Source organism: Mustela erminea, chromosome 12, assembly GCF_009829155.1.
Source record: "Mustela erminea isolate mMusErm1 chromosome 12, mMusErm1.Pri, whole genome shotgun sequence".
Classification (NCBI taxonomy): domain Eukaryota; kingdom Metazoa; phylum Chordata; class Mammalia; order Carnivora; family Mustelidae; genus Mustela; species Mustela erminea.
Window position 1 is genome coordinate 7318418 of NC_045625.1, and position 25818 is coordinate 7344235.

General features: G+C 50.2%; 2 protein-coding genes across 11 annotated transcripts in view; one reads left to right on the top strand and one right to left on the bottom strand.

Moving 5' to 3' along the window:
- The window catches only part of SLC25A25 (solute carrier family 25 member 25), a 33049-nt gene extending 14547 nt beyond the window's left edge, over window positions 1–18502 (bottom strand). For 2 of the 9 annotated variants that reach the window (XM_032307151.1, XM_032307152.1), the window contains exon 1: window positions 18106–18498. In XM_032307151.1, the coding sequence (XP_032163042.1) occupies window positions 18106–18360 (255 nt within the window). In that variant the 5' untranslated portion in view covers window positions 18361–18498. Of the gene's footprint in view, window positions 1–1192; window positions 1306–1805; window positions 3058–18105 lie in introns of those variants that run through there. The other 7 variants (XM_032307159.1, XM_032307149.1, XM_032307154.1 and 4 more) reach the window with 7 other exon arrangements.
- A 131-nt stretch (window positions 18503–18633) lies between these two features.
- NAIF1 (nuclear apoptosis inducing factor 1) lies at window positions 18634–24117 on the top strand. 2 transcript variants are annotated; one of them, XR_004277379.1, is made up of 3 exons: window positions 18634–20081; window positions 21783–23460; window positions 23582–24117. XR_004277379.1 is itself a non-coding variant. In XM_032307161.1 (2 exons), exons 1-2 carry the CDS (start codon window positions 19571–19573, stop codon window positions 22253–22255), a joined length of 984 nt encoding a protein of 327 aa, XP_032163052.1. In that variant the 5' UTR covers window positions 18634–19570; the 3' UTR covers window positions 22256–24117. The 2 variants fall into 2 exon arrangements, 1 of the variants encoding a protein (XP_032163052.1); XM_032307161.1 differs by having other exon boundaries at window positions 21783–24117.
- The last annotated feature ends 1701 nt before the right edge of the window (window positions 24118–25818 follow it).

Below are 25818 nucleotides of genomic sequence, written 5' to 3' on the forward strand. Positions count from 1 at the left end.
TCTCCTGAAGGAGACAGCGAGGCCAGGTCCCCTCGGCCAGTGATCAAAACCCCAAAGCCCACCGTTCAGAGTCACTGCAGCCGGCGGGCAAGGCCACACACTGCAGGGACACGCTAGTCTGACTGTCAAGTTTATCCGCAAAAGGCTCCCGCTACCCCAGGTCTCGGTCTATCCGCTTTTCAAGAGTCCACATTGCCCAGAGGTGCCTACTTTCTCGCTTCAAACCAAACTGCTGATCTGTCGCCGTCCCCCCCGCCCCCCAAGCTGATCCATCTCTCTCTTGGGGAGAGTGGGTTAGTGAAAGGTGTGGGTTTCTGGCTCAGCCCCATGGCCCTTGACTGGCGGGCCAGGGCTGTGAAGCTGTTCAGAACACCAAGTCCTGATGTGAGGCCACCCCAGGGGAGGGCTGGCAAGAGATGCCAGGATGAGTTTGGGAAATGGAGCAGTCCCAAAGTCCAGAATAGGCGAATTTAGAAGGGAGCCAGCCAATCCCTTGATCCCTCGGCCATAAGGCAAGGAGGTCTGGAAATATAAAAGCTCCTTACAGAGGACAGCACCACTGCCATTTCTGAGCTCATTCCAGGATGGCAGAAAGGTAGAAAGTGACAGGGTTCAAAGCACACCTCAGGGAGAACACAGACTGAGACCCACGCTGATCGGGATGAGGTGGGTGGAAGCGGGAGCAGCGACAATGACAACGGACGGACAGGGACACAGAGACACACGACACCGAGGCTTCTCCTCTAAGCTCACACCTAAACGACCACAGAAGCTGTGGCATCCAAAGTCCGTCCCGCTGAGCAAAGGATAACAATTCAATTCAAGCCAACATTTTGGGGAAATCTACAATGTGCCAGACACAGGGAAGAACCTCTTTCCCTCTTCTAGTTCATTTTTGTCCTAAGGAGAACAGATTCAAAATAACCAGAACTCAGGAGGTCAGCAAGGTCGCTCCTAATGCAGGCAAGAGAAATCCAGGGCAAATCGCACTTCCCAGTCTAATCCTGAGAACGCTACTGGTCCCGTTAAGACTGCTTTCTTAAAGTGAATTGAGGCAGGTACAGGGCAAAGTCCCACACAGATCACGGGTGACATCTCCCTACCCCCACTGTAACTGTTTAATCCTGGGCAAACTACCCAATCTTTCTGCACCTGTCTCCTCATCCATGAAACAGGGGTGTTTACTACTTACCTCGGCTCTTGGGGAGATGAGGTGAGATAACCCACGCTCAGAGCGTGAGATGAACGGGAGGTTCTAGCACTCAGTGGACCCGCAGACCCATGGGGGCACTGGCCTCTGTACCCTGAGACTCCAGCCTTTCCTCTGACTCCTCCTCCCACTGCCTTCCTTGCAGACCCAAAGGCAAGGGGTCTAACCTTAGGGATGCAGGACAGGCTGGCCCTCCCCAGCTGCAGGCAGTTGGGCTCAACTATGAAGATCCTCCCTGCATTGTTCAGACAGGCTAAGACGTAAGACACACTGTCCTAGCTGGTCTCTTCCTTTCAAATGGCTCTCTGGGGCCAAAGTGACAAATCCTAGCGTATATCCTCTACTGCCTTCAGCCTTCCTTCCCCAAATGGCCACACCAAAGCAGTCATGGTAGGGTGATAAAGCTTTTACCGTGGCCACAGGAAGATTCTAGACTGAAGACTTAGGCTTCTTCATTGTCTAATACTTCTGCCCAGCCTCCGATACCAAACTGATTGATCTCTAAGTCTTCTCTTCCTCCCCACACTCCAGTTTTCTCCAGGAAACCGATCCTGGACCAGCCCCTAAAGTAGGAGGTCCTCGAGGTTGCCATTACCTTAGGAAACTGCTCTGCGGGTCCGACCACCAGCAAAATGGTGGGTCTCTTTTCCGTGGCCTCAGCCCTTCCGTCCTGTTTCCCCAAAAAGCTCGACATCTGGTCTCCCCGAGCTGGAGCCGGGGTGCCTCTGACTTCATTACTGGTCCCCTCTCTGGAGCCTTGGCACCCAGCGCTAGGGAGAAAGCTAGACAGAAAATGCCACAGCAGCTGCAGCATCACGGCTTCCTCCCAGTGTCGCCGGCGGTGACTGTCCACTTTGGAGGAGGGATGTGATCACAATACCAAGGATCTCTGGCTACACGGCCGCTTGGAAGGCTAGCCTGGGGAGCTGTATGGCTGAAAGCTCTGCATGCAGTGGCTGTTTCCTGCTCTTTCAAATTTGCTAGCACGGCTGTCCTGCCTGGCCTGAGAAGTCGCTCACTCTGCGAGAGCCCCGCCACCGGGCTGCTGGCAACGGGCGCGAGGCTGGAGCTTCTTCAATAAAAACTCCCCTTTGCAGGTAGATGGTGATCAAATGTGTGGCTTTTTTTCCAAAAGGAAAAAGCAATAGCCCCACTGATCTCTCCTGGAGGCAGCAGCAACTTGGAGCTTCCAATTATGCAGCAGCCCTCGCTCCACTAATGATCATCACCCCTGCGGGGACCCGAGCACCCCGTCCGCATTCTCACTGCAGCGGGGCGCGGCCAATCGCCTCGGCCGACACTGCCGAGTTCATTCTCCCACCGGCAACGTCCCTCCAATCACGGGCCGCCGATTCCCTGCCTGCGGCCGGCGGTTCTGCAGGGAGGTGCCGATGGCAACCTCCAGCCGCCGAGCCTCCTAGCTCGCAGAGTCCTCCCTGCGCTGGCGCCCCTCAGGAGCCCCCCTCCCTCCTCTCCCACGACATTCACCCTTAAGATTAACCGGATCAGGAGACCCTGGCAACACTTCCTGACCCATCTAGAGACACTCTTCTCGGCTCCATTATCCCTTTCTCTCCAACTGTGCGGAACACAATGCACGCCAGAGCAGCTACTCCTTCTCCCGTGTCTTCCTCTGCACCATGAGCTGCTTGGGGGACCGAGTCCTACATCATTCTACCCCTAGGACCCAGAACCAGGCACAGATGCAGTCTGTAGACTGGACTGAGTCGATGTTCATGAATAAAAGGGACTTCATCTTTGGGCATCTGTTTCTTAATTTACCAGCTGACAAATGCAGGGACCAGTATCCTTCACGAAAGTCACTCTTTGATACGGTGCTCACAACCATTATTTTAAAAACACAAACACAGGGGGCACCTGGGTGGCACAGTCGGTTAAGCATCTGAGTCCTTCGGCTCAGGTCATGATCCCAGAGTCCTGGGATAGAGTCCCACACTGGGCTCCTTGCTCGGTGGGGAGCCTGCTTCTCCCTCTGCCTGTCGCCTGCTTCTGTCTCTGCTTGTGCATGGGCATGCTCTCTCTCACTCATAAATAAATAAATAAAATCTTTTAAAATATATGTGTATCTTTTTAAAGGAGAAAAGCAAGGTGCAGAAAAAAGGGGATAATATGCTACCATTGATTTCTCAATGTGTATTTAACAATTATCTCTGCAAAGACACACTAAAAATTGAAAAGACAGTCTGGGGCCCTTGTGGGTTTGAGGGGAGAAAGTCAGGTGGGAGATTTATTTTCAATGAATAGCCTTAGATCTTGTGAAACTGACACACGCATGTATGACCAGGGATGCATACATATGAACACCCATACAGTTACTTAAAAAGAAAACATGAGAAGTGAAAGTAAGATGGCGAAGCTTGGTCTGAAAACTGAGGGGCCAGTGTCAACTGCCCCATCATGGACATAGAATGACATCATCTCAAAGTAGTTCTGTGCATTGCCTGCATATATAGTCTTCGGAGCCAGAGCCCAGGTTTAAATCCTGGCCATCACTTACTCCTTGTGTGAATGACCTTGGTCATGTTACTTTAGTTCTCTGTGCTTTAAAATCTGTATGTGCAAGATGGGGATAGTAAAAGAACTGTATTGTTACTTCACAGAATTGGTTAAAGTCTAAATTAGGTAATTTTCTCCCTCTGCCCCCCATAAATCTTAAAAAACAATACATACTAGCTTTTTTATTCTATTTTTTTAAAGATTTAAAAAATTTTTTTTAAAAGATTTTATTTATTTATTTGACAGACAGAGACACAAGTAGGCAGAGAGAGAGGAAGGGAAGCAGGCTCCCCGCTTTACAGAGAGCCTGATGTGGGGCTTGATCCCAGGACCCTGGGATCATGACCTGAGCCGAAGGTAGAGGCTTTAACCCACTAAGCCACCCAGGTGCCCCTTTAAAGATTTTTATTAAGATTTTATTTATTTACTTGAGAGAGAAAGATCACAAGTAGGCCGGTGAGTGGGAAGCAGGCTCCCCACTGAGCAAAGAGCCCGATGCAGGTCTCGATCCCAGGAACCTGAGAGCATGACCTGAGCCAAAGGCAGAGGCTTAACCCACTGAGCCACCCAGGCGCCCCTATTTTATTTTTTAAAAGATTTTTATTTTTAAGTCATCTCTACACCCAACATAGGGCTCGAACTCACAACCCAGAGATCAAGAGTAGCATGCTCTATTGACTGAGTCAACCAGCGCCCCCATACTAGCTATTTTATTACCCAGAAAATGACTGTGAGTTCATTTTGTAGTTTTAATTATACATAATTATGCAATTATGTCATTTTAATACCAAAGAAGAGTCAGCCCAGAGCCCCAAACCCTAAACAAGTAATCCTTTCATGTAGATGGATCTTGTTTTTAGGCACTGAAGACCTGGTGAATTGGATATGGTGGTGTTTTGGGCCCCCACCTGCTAACACAAGAGAAATCCCTTTCGTAGGAGATTATTGGCGTTTCATTTAACGGACTCTTTCATCCCACAAAACTGAGTAAAAATCTCGGGGGCTTCCAGCCAAGATGGAGTAACAGGGACGGAGGAGTCACCTTTCTGCCCACAGGCAACCAGAGACATGATTCCTGAGAGAGCCCCACACAGATCAGATGAGGCAGGCCCTGCAACCCTCCCAACTTCCTGGCTGGAGTTTCCAGGCTACGGCACAGGGAGCGGGTACCCGGGCAGAGCCCAGCAGTCCCCACTCAGCAGCCAGAGCAGGACAGCTACTGGGGAGGAAGGAATGCACAGACAGCAAGCTCTAGGGAGCTGCTTAGAGCACCCTACAGTCATGACGCAGGTATGTGAGGACACTGATCAAAGGTGGCAGAAGAACTATCCAAAGGCATCCTGTTCCCACCAGCCAGAAAGGAAAAACCTCATAATCTAGGGAGGGTCAGGAAGGGTTTGAATAAAGCTTTAAGCAGAGAACCGTGAGGAGGTCAGATGGTTTCCAAATAGCTGCATTCCAGAAAAAAGCTCAAGAATATTCATAGGAATATGAGTGTGTCTAGCACCCAAGATAAAGTCCACTAAAAAAAATGAACAGGAATGCAAACTAGCAGGAAATGACCCACTATGAGGACAGAGATCAAGCAGCTGGAACTGGCGCAGAACTGACATGCACTGGACGCCTGGGTGCCTTAGTTGGTTAGGCGTCTATCTTTGGCTCAGGTCATGATCCCAGGCTCCTGGGATCGAGTCCCGTATCCGGCTCCTTGCTCAGCGGGGAGACTGCTTCTCCCTCTGCCTGCCATTCCCCCTGCCTGTGCTCTCTGACAAATAAATAAGATCTTTAAAAAAAAAAAAAAGAGAGAGAGAGAGAGAGAAAGAATAGAAACGAAAGTACAGTTTGCGGGAGGGTGCCTTGGTGGCTCAGATGGTGAAGCATCTGCCTTGGGCTCAGGTCATGATCTCCAGCTCCCTGGGTAAGCCCCATATGGGGCTCACAGTTCAGCGGGGAGGCTGCTTCTCCCTCTGCCTTTCCCTACTGCTGGTGCTCTTTGTCTCTCTCACTCAAATGAAAAAATAAAATCTTCAAAAATAAAATATTTTATTTTTGAAGATTTTATTTATTTATTTGACACAGAGAGAGATCACAAGTAGGCAGAGAGACACGCAGAGAGGGAGAAAGAGAAGCAGGCTCCCTGCCGAGCAGAGCCCGATGTGGGGCTCGATCCCAGGAGCCTGAGATCATGACCTGAGCCGAAGGCAGAGGCTTAACCCGCTGAGCCATCCAGGAACCCCTAAAAATATTTTAAAAAGAAAATACAGTTGGTCCTTGAACAATGCAGCAGGTTGAGGCACCGACCCTGGCACAGTCAAAAATCTACTTCTGACTCCCCCAAAACTTAACAGCCTACTGTTGACCAGAACCCTTACTGGTAACATCAACAGCTGATTAACACATATTTTGTTTGTTATATGTATTATATACTGTAGTGCTACAATAAAGCTAGAGAAAAGCATATTAAGAAAATGATAAGGGGTGCCTGGACGGCTAAGATGGTTGGGCGTCTGCCTTCAGTTCTGGGTCATGATCTCTGGGTTCTGGGATCGAGCCCCATGTGGGGCTCCTGGCTGGCTCTGCAGGGAGCCTACTTCTCCCTCTCCCTCTCCTGTGTGCTCTCTCTCTCTCTCTCTCAAATGAATGAATAAAATCTTAAAAAAAAAAAAGAAGAAAATCATAAGGAAGAGATAATACATTCAAAGTACTATGCTATATTTATTTTTTTCAAGAAAATCCATGTAGAAGTGGACCTGTGCAATTCAAACCCACCTTGTTTGAGGCTCAGCTGTATACTAAGATTCTTAAACTATTAAGAGAGTATCAGTTAAGGTCGGCCGTGATACGTTAAAGAGGTATACGTTATTATAATCTCTAAAGCTACCGTAGGAAAGAGAGAGAGTTGGCTTGTAAGCCAAGGAAAGAGACAAAATGGAATCATAGATCATACTCAACTGACCAAAAAGAAGGGAGAAAGAAAAGGAACAAAGAACAGATGAGACAAACAGAGCAAAGCAGCGGACCAAAAAAAAAACCCCCCAAAACAAAAACACAACACACACACACACAGCAAGATGGTAGATTCAAACCCAACCATATCAGTAACAACAGTAGATATAAGTGGTCTAAACATCCCATTTAAAAGGTAGAGAATGGGTGGCTCAGACTTTAAGTGTCTGCCTTTCTCTCAGGTCATGATCCCAGGGTCTTGGGGTTGAGTCCTGCATCGGGTCTCCCTGCTTGGCAGGAAGCCTGCTTCTCCCTCACCTGCTTCTCCTGCTTGTGTTCCCTCTCTTGCTGTCTCTCTGTCAAATAAATAAATAAGATCTTTAAAAAAAATTAAAAAATTAAAAATAAAAGGTAGGGGGCGACTGGGTGGCTCAGTGGTTAAAGCCTCTGCCTCCAGCTCAGGTCATGATCCGGGAGTCCTGGGATCGAGTCCCACATTGGGCTCTCTGCTCAGTGGGGAGCCTGCTTCCCACCCACCCCTGTCTGTCTCTCTGCCTACTTGTGATCTCTATCAAATGAATAAATAAACTATTAAAAAAATAAAAATAATAAAAGGTAGAGAACGTCAGATTGGATTAAAAAGGCAAAATATAGCCCTATGTTGTCTATAAGAAACTTATTTTAAATGGAGAGATACAAATAAGTTAAAAATAAAAGAAAGGACGGGGTGCCTGCGTGGCTCAGTTGATTAACCGACCGTCTTTGGCTCAGGTCATGATCCCAGAGCCTTGGGATTGAGTCCCACAACCTGCTCCCTGCTCAGCAAAGAATCCGCCTCTCCCTCTGACCCTCTCCTCTCTCATGCTCTCTCTCTCTCTCACTCAAATAAATAAATAAATAAAATCTCTAAAAAAAAAAAAAAAAAAAAAAAAAAAAAGAATGAAAGAAAGGACAAAGATCCATGTTCATCATATTAATCCAAAGAAAAGTAGAGCAGCTATATGACAATACACAAAGTAGATTTCAGAGCAAAGAATGTTATCATGGGCATTTCATAATAATAAAAGGGTCAATGCAGAAAGAGGACATAATCTTAAATGTTTCTGTACCACATTACAGAGCCTCAAAAATACGCAAAGCAAAACCAACAACACTGCCAGGAAAAGGAGACAAGCCCTTTTCTGAATAACTGGTAGGACACGAAGACAGAAAGTCAGTAAGGATACAGAAGACTTGGGCAACACTATCAACCACCTTGACCTAACTGGCACTTCTTTTTTTTTTTTAAAGATTTTATTTATTTATTTGAGAAACAGAGATCACGGGGCACCTGGGTGGCTCAGTGGGTTAAAGCCTCTGCCTTCGGCTCAGGTCATGATCCCAGGGTCCTGGGATCGAGCCCCACATTGGGCTCTCTGCTCAACAGAGAGCCTGCTTCCTCCTCTGACTGCCTCTCTGCCTACCTGTAATCTGTCTGTCAAATAAATAAATAAAATCTTTGGGAAAAAAAAAAAAAAAAGAAACAGAGATCATAAGTAGGCAGAGCAGCAGGCAGAGAGAGAGGGAGAAGCAGGCTCCCTGCTGAGCAGAGAGCCTGATGCTGGGCTCGATCCCAGAACCCTGAGATCACGACCCGAGCTGAAAGCAGAGGCTTAACCCACTAAGCCACCCAGGCGGCCCCCTAACTGGCACTTCTAAGCCACTATCCATGCGAACCAGCAGATGCATTCTTTTTAAGTACACACAGAACAGATTCTAGCTCACAAAACAGGTCTCACTAAATTTCAAAGGATTCAACACGTGCAGAATCTGTTTTTTTTTTTAATATTTATTTATTTGAAAGAGAGAGAATGAGAGTGAGCACAAGCAAGTAGAAGAGCAGAGGGAGAGGGAGAAGCAGACTCCCTGCTGAGCAGAGAGCCCAACATGGGGCTCAATCCCAGGACCCTGGGATCATGACCTGAGCCAAAGGTAGATGCTTAACCGACTGAGCCACCCAGGCGTCCCCAGAATCTGGTTTTTGACCACAATGGAATTAAATTAAAAATCAATGACAGGGGTGCCTGGGTGGCTCAGTGGGTTAAGCCGCTGCCTTCGGCTCAGGTCATGATCTCAGGGTCCTGGGATCGAGTCCCGCATCGGGTTCTCTGCTCCGCGGGGAGCCTGCTTCCTCCTCTCTCTCTCTCTGCCTGCCTCTCTGCCTACTTGTGATCTCTCTGTGCCAAATGAATAAATAAAATCTTTAAAAAAAAAAACAGAACGATACCTGGAAAACACCTAAACTCTGGAAACTAAATAACCCAACTCAAAAATAATCCACGCGTCAAAGAGGAAATCAAAAGAGAAATCAGAAAGTATTTCCAATGGTGTGAAAGCAGAACGCATGAAAAGTTGTGGCAAGTAGCTTCTGCCATCAACTTCCCCTTCAAGAAAGCAGAAAACAATGTAAATCTGTAAACACAGACTAGGCAGAAGAAAGGAAATAAACGAGACAAAGAAGTAACCAAATCTTATTAATCTTAAAATCTGCACCAAAAAGACAGAGACACACGGAAACCTGTTCAATAGCATACTTTGTCGATATTGTTATTCTGAAGTACCTTCTTTTGTATCTTAGATTTCCCTGTGGCTTAATGCAGTACCTCTTTTTCCTTGTATCACAGCATCACGGAAACCAGTGGTTATCTGGGGAACCATTGCTTTCTTTTGGGTTACAAGCAATTCCTATAATACAACTCTCCCACACTTAGCTTTCTGGCATACAAGAAATCACCCAGGGCCAGAGACAGGGCTGGCAAGTGTAACCCTTCCATAGCTGCTGCTTATACACAGAACAGAACCTGGATAGGATAAGGCTAATTGCCAGCAGAAGTTACCCACTCTTTCCAGAATCCAGGAAACAGACTTGCCGGATAAAACAGGATCTCTGGTCCTTTGCACAGAAAATGCCCGATTCTAAGGGAATGGCTGCCCCGCGGGAACCCACTCCAAATTACCCTGAGGAACTGCCCAGAGTGCAAAAGCCCCGGGGCAGGGCACAGAAGGACAGCCGGACATTCCTGAAGAGTCATACAACAACAAGGTGGCCAGATCTCCCAGGACTGAGTCCAAGGTGAGGACCCATGTCTCATGTCTACAGGTCTACCTACCTCCTACCTGTCTTAGAATTATTACCATTCGGAAGAGCTGTAGTAATAGGGAAGAATATTAACACTTAAAAAAAAAATTTTACTCATTCATTCATTCATTCAGAGTGGACAAGGCAGTGAGGGAGAGAGGATCTCAAGCAGACTCCAAGCTCAGTGCAGAGCCCGTTGTGAGATCATGACCCGGGCCCAAACCAAGAGCTGGAGGACGCTTAAGCAACTGAGCCACCCAAGTGCCCCAACACCTTTTTTTTTACATTGAAAAATGAAGCCAGATTTTCTGTGACAGAAAGCCAGACTGATTCGCTTTGAAATGAGGACTGGCGGGGCCAAGTAGGTTATATGGAGGCAAGGAGACGGAGCCAGGCACATTGGCTGGCCTCAGTGAAACCAGGGCATCGATAAGCATTCTGCAGTGATGAGGAAGGTGAAATCCCCTAGTTTATTTCCATTTTTGGAACCAGAACCAAAAAAGGAAATTCTAGCTTTGGCCACAAGTCCCCAAAGGAAACTCCTTTGACCGTGGGAAAGAGAAGTGCACTCTGGAGAAAACTCCTGGGGAGGCTTCTGTCTACTCCTGGTGACCAGCCAGTCCCCATAGAGGACCAGGTTCAAGGTCAATGCCTACTTATGCCTTTCTCTTTTCTCTAAAAGAAAGTCAGGGGCATACAAAATTAACCCAATTTTAAGCACAGGATTTTGAGATGTGACACCTAAAGGGTCTGCAGAAGCACTAGGCCACATGGAACCACGCACGATTATTGTGTGTGCGCTCTCACAGGCAGGAAGGAGCATGATTCTCCTTCAGATCAGCTGTGCGCCCAGCGATAAGGGGGAGGGGCAAAATGAGTATGGTGGTATTGAGCCCAGCAGGTTTAAACCCAATCACCTGAAATGATCAGAAATTTCTCGACCAATCCAAAAGGGACCAGTGGGAGCCAAACCCAGCGCACACGCTGAGCCCACTTCTGCACCCACTTTATCTTCATTCACACTTTCCCTTCTCCCCCTCGAAAAGGCAAACCAGCAGATTTATTATTAAAGCAACACTAAATGTTTTCAGTTTCTTAAAGCCGGTTTCAGGAACACAGTCTAAAACTGAGATCGAAGGAACAGTGCAAAAATAGCTCTCCCCAGCCGTCTGCTCTGTGCGGAGCGGACGGACTGCAGAGAAGCGCCAGGACAGGGGTGGGAAACCCACCCAACTGCTGCCTTCGGCACAGGCCCCTCAGAGGTGCTGTGGGTGTGAAGGGCGGCCCAGAATCCTGTGGAGCGTAACTGGTTTCTATCTTAAAAACAATTCAGAAAGGCCTTTTTTTTTTTTTTTTAAAGCTATAGATTTATCAGATGCTATCTTTACTCCTTATACAGGTTAAAGAGCCTCCAGCAAAAGACTACACCCCCCTCCCACCATGTGAATGAAAAAAGGGAAAGTTAATTGAGTCCAAAAATGCACCACTAAGGGTGCTCCAAGGGCATTACCTCCGCCCCGCCCCCCAGTGTGTCTGCAGGACACAGTCTGTGCCCATTTTAAACTCTCCTCTGCCTGCCCCCCCCTTTTCACCAATGGCATTTCAATAGCTTTTGAGAGTTTTCCCACACAATACAGGTGGTTTTCTTTGGGTTTTGGTAAGAAGTCTCACGTCTGATTCCAGCCAAAGAGGGAGGGCTGGGGCAGAGGAGGCACGAGGTGGACGGTAACAGCTTGAAAGGCTTCCCAATGCCGCAGCAGGAGCAGGGACAGCCACCATCTCCAGTTTCCCCTTTGGCCCTAGAAAATGAGTCATGACTCCACCTCCTTTTCAAGCTTCCGGGCCTAGAGTTTAAAGGAGATAAGAAGCTCCTTGGGTTCTAGTTTTGTTCTTCATTTATGTACTTTAAAGAAAGGTGCACCTTTAAGACAACTTTTTGTTCATCTGTCTTAAGTATTGTGTTGGGTCCTTTATATCCTGTATTTAGGAAGACTGTGCCTATCACTTGAGTCTCTGCGTCCTGAGCACCATCGGGGGCCCTAAAATGCTGAGCTGGTGTCAATGTCAGAAACTGTGAAAATAAAAGTTGCAAAGTCTTTGAGGGCTGAAGTATATACAGCCGCAGAAGCGAGGGGGCAGGGCAGGCAGAGGGAAATTGGGCCGAGTTGATATCCTGGGCTCCGAGACTGCCTTTGCCTCTAACCAGCCCGACATCTGGGTCTCAGTCCTGCTTCTGCAAAATAACGAGGTTGGTGAGCTCATCCTCGAAGGTATGAAGGCAGCTCCACTGGAAGCTTCCAGTTTTACAACTTCATAGTTAACTTTCAGATTTGAGAAAAGGCCATCCAGGGCTCAGGATACGGGCAACAGGCTCATGAGAGACCATAAGGGCCCAGTCCCATCCAGGGAAACATTTGGGCCAAAGACATCCTTTTTAAAGATTTTATTTATTTATTAGAGAGAGAGAGAGAAGAGGAGCAGAGGGACACGCTGACTGCGCTGCGCACAGAGACCCTTAGGGGTGGGGGTGGGGGTGGGGGCGAGAAGGCGGTTGGCTCCCAAGACCCTGAGATCACCTGAACCGGAATCAAGGTGGCTCAGTTGGTTGAGCAACTGCCTTTGGTCATGATCCTGGGACATCCTAGGATTGAGCCTGGGATCCGGCTGCCGGCTTAGCAGGGGGTGGGCTTCTCCCTCTGACCCTCCCCCTCTCATGCCCCCTCTCGCAAATAAATGGGTAAAATCTTAAAAAAAAAAAAAAAAAAAAAAGGTCGGACAATTAGGACAATTAACTAACTGAGCTGCACAGGTGTCCCGGGGCTGAAGACACAAAGACATGCTCCGGCATACAGTGACTCTACCCCTTCAGAGACTCTAGGGATCTGCGGCTACAGGGTTTGTTTCCATCTTCCTAATGTCTGTAGGGGAGAGACTTCCCACAACCTACACTTGTGCTCCCCAACTGCTAAAGGCCCTCCCAGCGGGTGGGAGACACCCCCACCCCCGCACCTGGGTACTACACAACCTTGACCCCCGAGGTCCGCCACACATTCTCCTTCCTTCTGTCCCACTCTTCACCCAAACCATCTGGGAAAAACTGCAGGTGGTTAGAACCAATTCTGGTCATCTTATTTCCAAAGACTGGGTGCAAAAGTCACTTTTGTTGAACGCCTGGGTGCCAGAAATGGTGCCAGGTTCGTTACATACTCTGTCTAATTTCATCCCACAGCCGCTGTATGAGGCAGGTCTTCCTATGCCACGTTTCTGATTAGGAAACTGGGGCGTGGAGGGGTTGAGTAATGGGCTCAAGGTCACAGGGCTGGCAAGCTGCAGAAGAAACAGTATTCAAATCCAGATGTAGACCGCAGATCTTGTACTGGGGGTTTTGTTGTTGTTTTAAAGTTAATTAATTTATTTAAGTAATCTCTACACCCAACAGGGCACTCCAACTCAAGAGCCCAAGATCAAGGGTCGCCTGCTGTCTTCTGACTGAGCCAGCCCTGCGCCCCTGCACTGGGATTTTGATTGAGATAAAATCCACACACTGTACAAATCACTCATTTATAGAACTCAATGGTTTTTAGTATAGTCACAGATACATGCGACCATCACCATGGTCAGCTGTAGAACATTTTCTCGCCTCAAAAAGAACCCCCAAGCCCTTCCTATTATCACCTCCCTATCTCCACCTCTCCCCTCCCAAGTCTAGGCAACCAACCACTAGTCTACTTTCTGTCTTTACAGCTTTCCCTATGCTGGGCTTCCATAAAAATGGATCATGTAATACATGGTCTTTGTGACTGGCTTCTTTGACTTAGTGTCAATGTTTCTATGGGAGTCTGTACTCCCAGGATATCCTGCTTCAGATGAGGGACCTCAAAAGGTATGGACAGCGTATCACGTGAGAAATTCATGATGAAACCTGGTTCGAGCAGCTGCAGAGATTACAGGAAGATCCGATAGCAGTTTTCAGATCACGGAATAGGGTGGATGGCCAACTGTGAAGGATGCCACAGGAGGAAAGCTCCCCACACTGGGTGTGAAGCTGGCCTATGATGGCCGGTGACCTTTCCCAAGACTAAATTCTTTGATTTTGCCAAGTTCACATTAGTATAAGAAAGGGTTAAAAATGAAAAGTCTACTCAGACTTAAGTTTAATGAGACTAGTCCAATATGGATAAGTACAATTTTGTTAATTAAACTCATCCTGGGGCTGTACTCAGCAGGACTGAAAATGAGAATGAGCAAAGCTTGTTTGTTTGTTTGTTTTGGTTTTGTTTTGTTTTGTTTGAGAATGAGCAAAGCTTTTGTTTCTCTCAATCCCCTGTGGTTCCTGTGAGGCTTCAACAATTAAGGACCCCCTGAACATCACAGGAATTCATCCCGCAGAAGCTCCAAACGAGGCCTGCTCTGGTCTACTCCCACTTATCGTTTGGTCTTAGGATTGGATACCAGATTCTGCCATTCCAAATATCTTAATGGAAAAAACCCTTCTCGTTGACTTGACAATTACTTCAAGCCAGGAACCAATTTCTCAACCATACAACACAATTACTTTCATCTGTGAACTCAATCCAAACTGTGAGTAGCATTTTTCTTTTTCTAATGGGCCATTATATTTCACCAAATGTTGCCTATCCCTTGTTCTGCAGATGCTCTTACCTAAGTCTGGCTATGTAAGCGAGCACCATCCCCATAAATGGCCAGAAATTTACAAAGTATACAGTTCAACAGCACTGTCTGATTAAGCAACACCAACTTGACATTAATGGTCTTTCAGTTATTTTGTTCTTTCAAGTCAACAGAGATTGCCTCCCGTCCAGGTCAAGGAGAGAATTAGGGCAGGGAGGATTCCCAATCTTTGATAAGATAATCTCCAGATAATCTTGAAATCTATTTTGGGAATAACAGATGTGGTTCTAACTGGATCTTTCCCGAGTTCTTCCCAAAGCCCCGGGCTGGAACTCTTCAAGTGTCCCTCAGAAACACCTGGTATAATTACGGAGTCGAGCAGGAATCAGAAGGCGGTTCTGGTTGCTTCTCTGGTGTGATTCCCTAGTGGCCAAATCCGTTTTGAGGTTGTTTCACAGTCTGTCGGGACCTCTGCTCCTTCCTCTCTAAAATGGGCATGAAAATAGTCTTGCTTCCTTCACTAAGTTACTATGGAGCTCAGACTCAATGGCACATGGACAAATCTCTGAGGGAGCAAACTCGACCGTCTTCTAGAATCCTCACCTGCATTAAATACCAGTCTTTAAGAGGGCCCGTGAGCCTCAGCTAAAGGGACAACTGTTTGCGTGTCACACAGCTTGTGTTCTTTCTCCGGTCGGTTGCCTGAGTTCTAGCCTAGGTTTTAAATTTGTTTTAAAACAAAGATTGTGTTTGGTCACATGAAACTGCCTTAAATAGGCAATCTAAAATTAGCTCCAGCTGAAGCCTCAACTCCAAAGTCACTACCGGTGTCGTCATCTCTTTTCTTTCTTTAATAAGCCCTGCCCCTCTTTTGTCCCAGGACGGGCTTCTGGCTCACATGCCCTTCACAAAGAAAATTTCCCTGGCTCGCTGCCATGGGTTTCTCTGCCCATTTCCATTTTAAGTAATTTTTCCTCAACTGTCCCAATTTCTTCCGAAATAAAGGCAGGTGCCCCAAACAGCTGGTTCATGTCTAAAGAAAACTTGACTTGACCTGTTGTAGGCCGGCCAGAGGCTTTGTGTGGTCACATGGCCTGGGTTCACACCACCCACTGAGCAGCACTCACAGTGGGTTCCAGCGCAAACCCTGGCATCTTGGACTGGTCCTCTGGGTCTCACTAAACAGCTACCAAAGTTTGATGTTGTGTTTTTCAATGCCTAGTCCTACGGCGGATGACCCATTTCAAACCAAAGGGCCCCCCCATTCCCTTTTGGCTTTGCTAGTTCCGCTCAACTCCAGCACTGCTTTTTCTGTGTGTAGCTCATACTGACAGAATTTCAACAGGAAGTGGTATGGGGGGGTTTATGAGGGGGGCTGTCTTCCTGTGGCCCAGTTATTTACAAAAAGGCAGGTTCTCTAATACTTCAACCATTTGCCACAAGGGCTAACTTGTGTATAAATGAATACAATGGATCATCCCCAATTTCTCTCAAGCTGCACAATAATTTAACTTATTTAAAAGCCGAGTTGTAGAAACAGAATCCACATGAAATCCACACACCAAAAGAATGATGAAGAATGGTTTCATATCACAGAACTGAGATCAGTCACAGAGTGGAGGACTTTAGAGCCAATGTGACAATGTGACCCCAAGGGGCAAAGCTCCCTTTGGTTTAATTTAAAAAAACTTCCTTTTAACGCTGGAAAGAAAAATGAGCACTTTCTCCTGATCTGCCCTTACAGATTTACTGCCAAAAAAAAAAAAAAGGATTAGCATCAGTATTACATGTATCATGAATCACAGTTGAGGCACAAAGCATGCATAAATATTGAATAAGGCCTGCAGCCAGATGCCCTTGATATGCCTGGCAGCATGTCAGGTGGTGGGTTCACAGACGCAGAAAGGTTCACCTAGGCTCACACTTCCCCGAGCCCTGAAAGCAACAGACCCTCTGAGTTTAGCCATTCTATCTTTTCAGGCGACATTCATCAGATATGTATGGAAAAATATCTAGGGGTGCCTGAGTAGCTCAGATAGTTAAGTGTCTGCCTTCCACTCAGGTCACGATCTCTGGGTCCTGGGATCGAGCCCTGCATTGGGCTCCCTGCTCAGTGGGGAGTCTGCTTCTCCTTTCTCTCCCCTCTGTTCATGCTCTCTCTCAAATGAATAAAATCTTAAAAATATATATATATATATATCTAGCTCACAACACTGTTTTGTGTAAAATGCAGGAGAAAAAACTTGTCTCTAAGCCTCTTGGACTTGGCCAAAGATTTTATCTTACATAGTGTTCCTCTCTGTCTTCTAGGCTGATCCCAAGTAAGTTAAATACTTTAGATGTTGATCAAATATACTGTGGGCAGGAGTTAAGAACACCTGAGATACACCCACCTGACCAACAAATGAGTTCAAATTCACTGGTGTTTGATCAGATTCTTTTCATACTAGGCTATGAGAGATTCTCTGTTGTATGCACAAATGAACCAAACAAACACAGAAGAGAAACAGGTCACAAGGTCAACTATTTGGAAGTTCTAGCCCTGGCTGGAAATCAGGTTAGGCCACAATAAACGAACTATCTGGGAAGGGTACCTGCGGCTACCAAACCAGGCTGGAGAAACACCAGGAGAGACAGAAGGCGAAGGGATGAGCCTCTGCTTGAGGTTCTTATAAAGAAAGGACAGCACTGGGGCACCTGGGTGGTTCAGTGGGCTAAAGCCTCTGCCTTTGGTTCAGGTCCTGATCCCAGGGTGCTGGGATCCAGCCTGGCCTCCGGCTCTTGGCTCAGCAGGGAGCCTGCTTCGTACTTTCTCTCTGCCTGCCTCTGCCTACTTGCGATCTCTATCTGTCAAATAAATAAATAAAATCCTTAAAAAAAAGAAAGAAAGAAAAAAAAGGACAGCACTTCCCTTTCTAGCAGGCCCAGATGGCCATTCTCTGTCTCCCCATACCTCCTGGCCAAACCCCATTCCAGGCCAGGAGTAACAATATCCCTTTCTAGGTGTGCAATACTTCCACGTTTAGCAAGAATTCCCCTGCCTTGGATTCTTTCACTTTAGATCACGATCCCATCTTCTGGATAAGCCTGTTGGTGGGGATGAGCCTAAACCAGGAGAACTGTCAGTCCTCAGCCACCTCCTCACAGATCTGCCTGAAACCCCAGTTCCCATTTTTTCTACTCCCACATGCTTGTGAGAGCAACCAGATCAGGGCCCACGGCTGGCATGGAAATGAGAAGGGAAGGGAGCGGTGCCGCTAGAGGATGGATGAAATAGTCAATGCGGGGGCACTAAGCTTGGCTTCTTGGGGTCAGGAGGTGACAAAAGGCGACTGCCGAGACTTGGCCTTCTACTCTGGGGAAAGCCTGAGCAAAAAGCTATTCGTTCATCAGAGAGCCCCAGAGAGCGCCCACCTGTGCCTAGGAAGAGCGTTTTCCCCCAGACCAAGTGCCCACAGAGGTCAAAAGGCAGCTCCACTTCCACCAGGGTATATACATGGGGGGGGTCCCTCCCAGCCCAAGGGGCCGTCCACCACACCTGCCACGCTCCAGGGGCTGCTCAAGAAGCCGGGTCGTTCACACCTACCACCAAGCAGCCCAGACCTGTCACCCCGACTGCCCGGAGGAACTGGGGCGCGAAGGGGCCCCCTCCCAGCTCGCGCGGACTGTGCGCGCCGCCTACCCGGAGCTCGCCCTCGGTGCGGTGCAGTCCCAGGCGCCGCAGCCCCACGGCCAAGTCGTTGACACACAGGCCGCCGTCGCGGTTGACGTCGAGAGTCTGGAACAGGCTCCACAGGCGCAGCCGGTGGTCCGGGCCCCCGCAGACGGCGCCGCCGCACGGGTCCACGGACGCCGGCGACGAGGCGGGCGACGAGGCGGCGGAGGCGGCGTCCGGCGGCGGGGAGGCCACGCAGCGGCACAACACACTGCTCACCATCGGGCGCGAGGCAGGGGCGCCGGGCGCGGAGCGGAGGCGGCTGGCCGGCGGGGAGAACACGGAAGACACGCGGGAGTCCCCAGACGGCGAGCGCGGGCTGCTAGAAGCCGGCAAGCTGGAGGGAGGGGCCGCTTCCGGGAGCCCCGCCCCGCCGCCCGCCGCCTCGTTGGCCACGCCCCCAGGCGGGGCGGGGGCCAGTCACAGGCCCGGACGGCCACTCGGCCGGGGCGGAGCCTCCTGGAGGACCGCCCACGCCGCCCCGGACAGCCTGGATCAATGGGGAAGGCGGAGCGATCCCCGCTCAGCCTGCTGCGGATTCAAACTGAAGGAGGCGGGGATTGGCTGAGCAGGCCCGTGAGAGGAAATCAAGCTGCGATAGGCAGAAGTTCTGTGATTAGCCGGCGGAAGGCCCCGTGTCCAATTTCCATTGAGAAACGCTGTTTGGACTCAGGCAATCGTAAGGATGGGAGGAGCGGTCGTGTACAGAGACCTCGTAGTCTCCGGTGGGAAATAGGGTTTGTGTGAGGAGCACCGTGAGCTGCGGCTGCGAAAGCAGAGTTTGCTTCCGTGAGTGGAATTAAAAATTGGCCAGAGGCTCAAGGCCGAAAGCACTCAGGTATCCTCGGGAGGCCGGGTTTTGGTACTCTAACTCCCTAAACCACCAATAAAATAGCTGAATTTAACGGCGTAATAGTCGTAATGCTGACGATTGAAGGACAGAACGATTTTCCAATGGAAGTGAATAAAGGCAGGTGGGCGGAGCGCTCTGTAGCGACTGACACACTTTTAGACCAATGACGAGGCCAATTCCAGTAAGTAGGCGTGCTCTTCAGTTGAAAGACAGATCAAAAGAACCAGTGATGTAAGTGACGTTTGAGCCCCGACCAACCAGGAGGGCGGGTTACTCCGGAGAAGCTCTGGGAGGCGGGAAGAGGGGAAGTGGGCGGATCTCCGCACACCCCGGCGGAAGAGGCAGATTCAGGAAGCCATTACGCAGCTGGCTGGCAGCGGCCGGGCCGGTCGGGGCTGGGCCCTACGCACTTTGCGTAGCGAGGGGGGTTACCAAAGGCCTGGTGCTTGGCCTGGGGCAAGCCCGGCCTGTCCCCTGTAGGGGGGCGTGGATGAGGGGAGAGGCTGGGGAGGAAGAGACGGGGAATTGGGGCGTTTGAAGGGATTATAATTTCTTTAAAAAGGGGGGTGGGGAGAGGCCATGGCCGTCCCAGCCAAGAAGAGGAAGATGAACTTCTCTGAGCGAGAGGTGGAGATCATCGTGGAAGAGCTGGAACTGAAGAAGCACCTGCTGGTGAACCACTTCAATGCTGGGGTCCCTCTGGCTGCCAAGAGTGCCGCCTGGCACGGCATCTTGAGAAGGGTCAACGCTGTGGCCACCTGCCGCAGGGAGTTGCCTGAGGTCAAGAAGAAGTGGTCTGACCTCAAGACCGAGGTCCGTCGCAAGGTTGCCCAGGTCCGGGCAGCGGTGGAGGGTGGCGAGGCCCCAGGGCCCACTGAGGAGGATGGAGCAGGCGGGCCTGGGACAGGTGGTGGCAGTGGTGGCGGTGGCCCAGCCGTAGCCCCCGTCCTGCTCACCCCCATGCAACAGCGCATCTGCAACCTGCTGGGCGAGGCCACCATCATCAGCTTGCCCACTACCACAGAGATTCACCCCGTGGCCCTCGGACCCACAGCCACTGCAGCTGCAGCCACGGTCACCCTGACACAGAGTGAGTGACCTCTCCCACCCAGTCTGTCGTGCATAAATGGGAAGGGCCAGCCACGAGCTGGGGCGGCCTGGGGAAGGTTGGCTGCCAGGGGTCAAAGGTCAGACGGGCGTCTTGGAAGACCGCGAGGCCTTCCGAGAGCTCCCCGGACAGAAGCGATCCTGTTCTCTTTGGGATTTCCTCAGCACGCCGCAGTCTGGGCTTCTGCTGAGCTGGATTGCTCTCACCTGTTTTGCCGCCATTCGTGTCAATGACTGACGGAACGATGTAGTCCTTGAAGACAGGGACCTGTCTGTGTCCCCACAGGACTTACCGCAGGGCCTGGCACATAGTAGGCGGTCAGGACATACTTGTCGAATGACTAGACAGATGGGAGTATTAATACCCAAGTAAGACATCGAATCTGGACAAAGACATTCTGGGTTTTTAGTGTGGGGAACATTCATCAGGCCCTGCCCAGAAACCTCATGGTTCCTTGTGTTCATCTAGTCCCTCCTTCCTCCTCAGACAATCGTGCTTATTTCTTACTCCTCAGACCCTGTGCTTGGCACTGGGATTACCAAGGTGTTCAAAATAGGACAGATAAGACACACACACGAATAACTGGACTGTCAGTTGACTCTAAGGGCTCAGGAGAGGAAGGGGCTTCCTGGCTGGGGTGGGGACTCAGAGCCGATGTTGGCACTGAAGGGTAGAGAAAACTGACCTTTCCCACAACCACGGAGGCCCAAACAGCCCACCCAGAATTCCTTTCAAAGCTTCTCAGTTATGAATGACAATGGTTTGGTTGGCCTTTTTAGTTCAGACAAGGGTTTGTACCAGTGACTGTTAACTGCTCCTTTGTGCTGGGCTATGACCCGCATCAGTCAGTGATTCTCAGTGGGGCTTGGGAGAACTGGGTGTATGAGTGAGTGCTGTCCGTCCCCCTGCGGTCGTATTTTCTAAGGATATCCAGGTGGGAAAGAGGATCAAACACTGGTCTAAATTACTTGCTGTTCTAGAACAAGAAGGACCTGTGACCTGTAGGTATCAAGCAGACGGGAAGCATTTATTGGTCCCTTCCGCAACTGCTGTCTCACTCCCGCCTCCTCTTCTGTTTGGGCGTAAAAGGAGGGAGATAGGACTAGTGTGGCTACCATCAGTTCTGGGAGAGTCCCACCCAAGATGGTAGCTGCGTGCCAGCCCTGCAGGGAGCGTGTGGCCCTGCCTTAATTAGCTGGAAGCATCCCACTGGGGTGGTGACGAGCAAGTGGGACTCCGGTGTTCCAGAGACCTGGGTTTGCTTCCTGGACCTGCTGAATAAACTGACCTTAGTTAGGCAAGTCACTGCGTGTTTTTGAGTCTGTTTTCTCACCTCCAAATATGAACATGACAGTACCTGCCTCTTGGTGACATTGTGAGGAGTTAACGAGTGCAAAGGGCTTAGCACAGTGCCTGACACACAGTGGGTGCTCTCAATTTTTTGCTAGTATTGTTATTAGCAGCTTTGCTTTTGCCAGATCTGGGGCCGGCCATTTGGTTACCAAGCAGATTCTAAATGCTTTAGGCTCTAGATTTATATGAGGAAGGCTATAAAGTCAGAGGAGACCAGAATTTCCCCAGAACAGGGCTTAATGGCCTCCTCTCCCCCTGCCCCGGCCCCCATGTGGCCCGCTTCGTTCATTCTAGAAGGTGACCTGCCACTGCCTCTGCTCTTCCCCACAGTCCCCACGGAGACCACCTATCACACGCTCGAGGAGGGAGTGGTAGAGTACTGCACGGCGGAGGCCCCTCCACCGCTGCCAGCTGAGGCCCCCGTGGAGATGATGGCCCAGCACGCTGACACCTCGGTCAAACCCCAAGCGCTCAAGAGCCGCATCGCCCTCAACTCGGCCAAGCTGATCCAGGAGCAGCGGGTCACCAATCTGCACGTGAAGGAGATTGCGCAGCACCTGGAGCAGCAGAATGACCTGCTGCAGATGATCCGCCGCTCCCAGGAGGTGCAGGCCTGCGCCCAGGAGCGCCAGGCCCAGGCCATGGAGGGCACCCAGGCGGCGCTGAGCGTCCTCATCCAGGTCCTCCGGCCCATGATCAAAGATTTCCGCCGCTACCTGCAGAGCAACACGCCCAACCCCACGCCCCCCTCGGAGCCCGGACAGGTGGCTCAGAACGGGCAGCCCGACAGCATCATCCAGTGAGGGCAGGGGCTGCGACGACCTTCTGCTGTGATTGGATGGCACCACTGTGGTCTTGGAAGTGGGTTTTGTGACTGGCCTTAGGCCATGTGGCCAGCCCTCTCTTGGATGGCCCGTTCAGGGTCCACTGTTTCTCAGAAGTGAAGGAGATTGAGAAGAACTTGTTGGGCTCCTGGGACCCAAACTGTGCTTACCCCCACCCACCACCCCTTGAGCTGCCTGGCGAAGAACCTGAAGGTTGGCTAGGTGGGGGTTGGGCGCTGGTGATTCTACACATGGTGTCACACGCCAGGGCTTGCGACAGGAGCCACTCTGTCTAGAATGCCTGGAAGGGAGGTTCTCACTGGGAGCTGTCTCACAGCTGGGGATTGGGGGTGGGGGTCCTGTGCTGAAAGGCTCCCCCACCCCACAGTGTCATCAATGTGATAATGTCCGTGGAGCGGGTAGTGGCCCAGTACCTTCTTCCTGCCTTGGGAGGCAGAGTCACTGGGCCTGAGCAGGAAGCTCCACCCCTTTTCTCCTTCCCACTGTGCCTCCGTTCTCAGGGGACTCCGGTCCATCTGTGCTCTCTCCACCCCCCACACCTCTCCGGGCCTCTCAGGGGGACCCTCGCTGTCCCCCCCCCCCCAGCTAGCTCTGCAGCTGCACCCAGGATGCGGCCCGCTGGGCTCAGGGATGCTGGGTGTGCTGGGGACGGCCTGGCCCCCATCCGGTCTTCCACTGCGCCTGGGGCAGCCTGACAGCTTTTGACTCAGGACGAGCATTAGGCTGTGGGTGCTGTGAATCTGAGAGAAAACAGACCAGCTTGGAACACTGTTGCTCCCCTGCAGTGGGTCTGAGGTGACCACGTGGCTTCTTCCAGAAAGCTTGCTTCAGGCCAGTTGTATTTCTGTACGCCTACCCCTCCTGGGAAGGGGTGGCAGCTCCGGCCACACCCCTCCTCTTCTCTCTACTGACTGCACGATTCCGACACTCGGCGTGGGGGAAAAAGAAAAAAAAAGTGGGGGAAAAGGCATCATGCCCCGGACTCCCTCTCACATTATTGGGCGCCTCATGTTCTTGCAAGACCCCCACTGACTGGCGAGGTGCGTCTCCAGGCCTGCTTGGGCCCGAATGTTTGAGGTGGGAGAGCCGAAGCTGGCCTAAGAAGCGGGACCTTGACTTCTGTGCTCGGGGAAGAGCAGACTGACCTTGGAATGCCGAAGGAGGTATCGTGCCCTGTTCTGTCTTGACGCTCTCTCCCCTTCTGGAGGGAGTTTACCCAGGTGGCATTTATCCGGTTCATTTTCCGAATCGCCTTGGATCACTCAGACCCTTGCATTTTCCCAGATCATTCCCCAGGGCTGCCATCTTGCTGCCGGTGCCTTGGCTGCACGTGACCAGTGGTGACAGCTCGAGGCTCCAGAGCTCAGCTGAACGATCAAGGTGCTGCCCTTCTGGGCATCGTGGCTCACTCCACTGTTGCCGTTGCGGGAAGATGCCCCCAAAGACGGTTGGGAAGTGACTGTCGTATGGCCAGCCTCTCTGTGGAGGACAAGTGTCGCATCAGCTAGGGAGCAATGGAGAGGAATCCGGCCGGTAAGGAGGTGGGTGATGGAAGGAAAGCTCCCCAGTGGGGCTGGAAAGCAGGAGCCCCTGGCAGCCTGGGCTTCCTCCCTCCATGGAGCCTGATCCCCCGGCAGGGAAGCTCTGGGGCCTTCCTGAGGCTTTGCCACTCGGTTTGGCTTTTCTCTGGGGTTGGCATTCTGAGCCACTACTGCATCGGTTCCAATTGGGTATAAAGAGGAGGCCTGGATCTCTTAAACTCACCGCTTCTTTCAGGTCATAATTTTAAATTAAAACTATATCACTTTTTTTTACACATATCTGTGTCTGCGTCTTTGTCCTTATTGGTTATATATATAAAAGAGATATGGGCTGGCAGAGACCAGGGGCTGGCACAAGATGGCCCACAGGTCAATTTTAGTATATGTGCTGCCGAAGCGAGCATGGCCCATGGGTGAAAACCGGCCCCCCCACCTGTCTTTGTAAATAAAGTTTTATTGGAACAGTCACACCCCTTCATTTACTTCAAGTCTGTGGCTGTTTTTGTGCTACAGTAGTAAAGTTAAGTAATTGTGGCAGAGACCTCTGGCCCTTTACAGAAAAGCCTGCCTATCTCTGGTTTGGAGTAATGTCTGAGAATCTGGAGGAAAGTTACCCGGGCTGGTAAACATATCCCAAACCCAACCAGAAGAGACTCCTGGAGGAAGAGCTCTAAGAATCTGCTTCATAAACAAGCTCTCTGGGTAATTCTGATATTTCCTGAGGGTTATGAACTTTGACTTAGAGCCTGGAAGACAAACTCAGCTGGAATCATGGATCATGGAAGCGTACAGATCGTGCCCCATTGAGGCTGGTTCCCAGGAGCTGCTTCTGATGGTTGAGAAGTCCTGCCCAGCAAAGAGTCTCACATAAGACTGGCCTTCATTCTGGAGGGATCCTAACCTTCCAGGACATAGTTAGGACTCTCTCTCATAGTTAGTAATAATAAAAGCTGAGAACTATCAAGCCCCTGCTCTGACTAGGCCTTATAAGCATTACCTCATTTACTCCTTGCAACAGTCCCGTGAATTAGGCAATAATGCTATTCTCGGTTTGCAGGTGAGGATACTGAGGATCAGATTGGTTAAGCAACTTGCTTAAAACCACACAGCTACCTTATTCTCTGGGGTGGCCCATGCCCTTAGCTCCTGTTTTTGTTTTTAAGATTTCATTTATTTATTCAACAGAGAGCACAGCAGGAGGAGCAGCAGGCAGAGGGAAAGGGAGAAGCAGGCTTTCAGCTGAGCATGAACCTGATATAGGGCTCGATCCCAGGACCCTGGAATCTTGACCTCAGCTGAAGGCAGATGCCCAACGGACTGAGCCACCCAGATGCCCCTTAACTCCTGTTCTTAACAATGCTGAACTTGCTACCAGTCAGATGTGAAACCACCTAGCGACCACTTGAACCTGGCCTGGAGTTTCTGGGTCGAATGAGGAGGCCCAGGAAGCACATGAAATGGAAATAATGACCTCTCCAACTCTCCTTAGGCTTTGGACATTCCTATTAAGAGGGAAAAGGGTGGCTTAACAGAACTGAACTCGCCTCTCCCTGTTGGTGCTACTGGAGAGCTGTCACTTACATTGGGATGCCTTTTTGGGAGTTCTTCCTAAAATGTGGGATCTTACATAAAGGAGATACTCCAAGCCAGGGCAGATAGTGAAGCCTTTTACATTTTAAACCACTTTGATGGAAATCTTTCACAAAGGGATCCTTTTGTTTCTTACTCTATATAGAGTTGGCTGAGAAGGATGGAGAGGCCAGGAAAGGCCCTGGGCTGAGGCAGGTTTGGGCTTGAGCTGGGTTCCATCCTTTATACACTGTGTTTCAACTTTGCCGGACCTCAGTTTTCTCAATTCTAAAGCAGGGGTGAAAGGGGCACCTGGCTGATTTGGTCGGTGGAGCTTGTGACTGTTGATCTTGGGGTTGTGTGTTCAAGCCCCACTTTGGGGGTAGAGATGACTTAAAAATGAGAGATTTT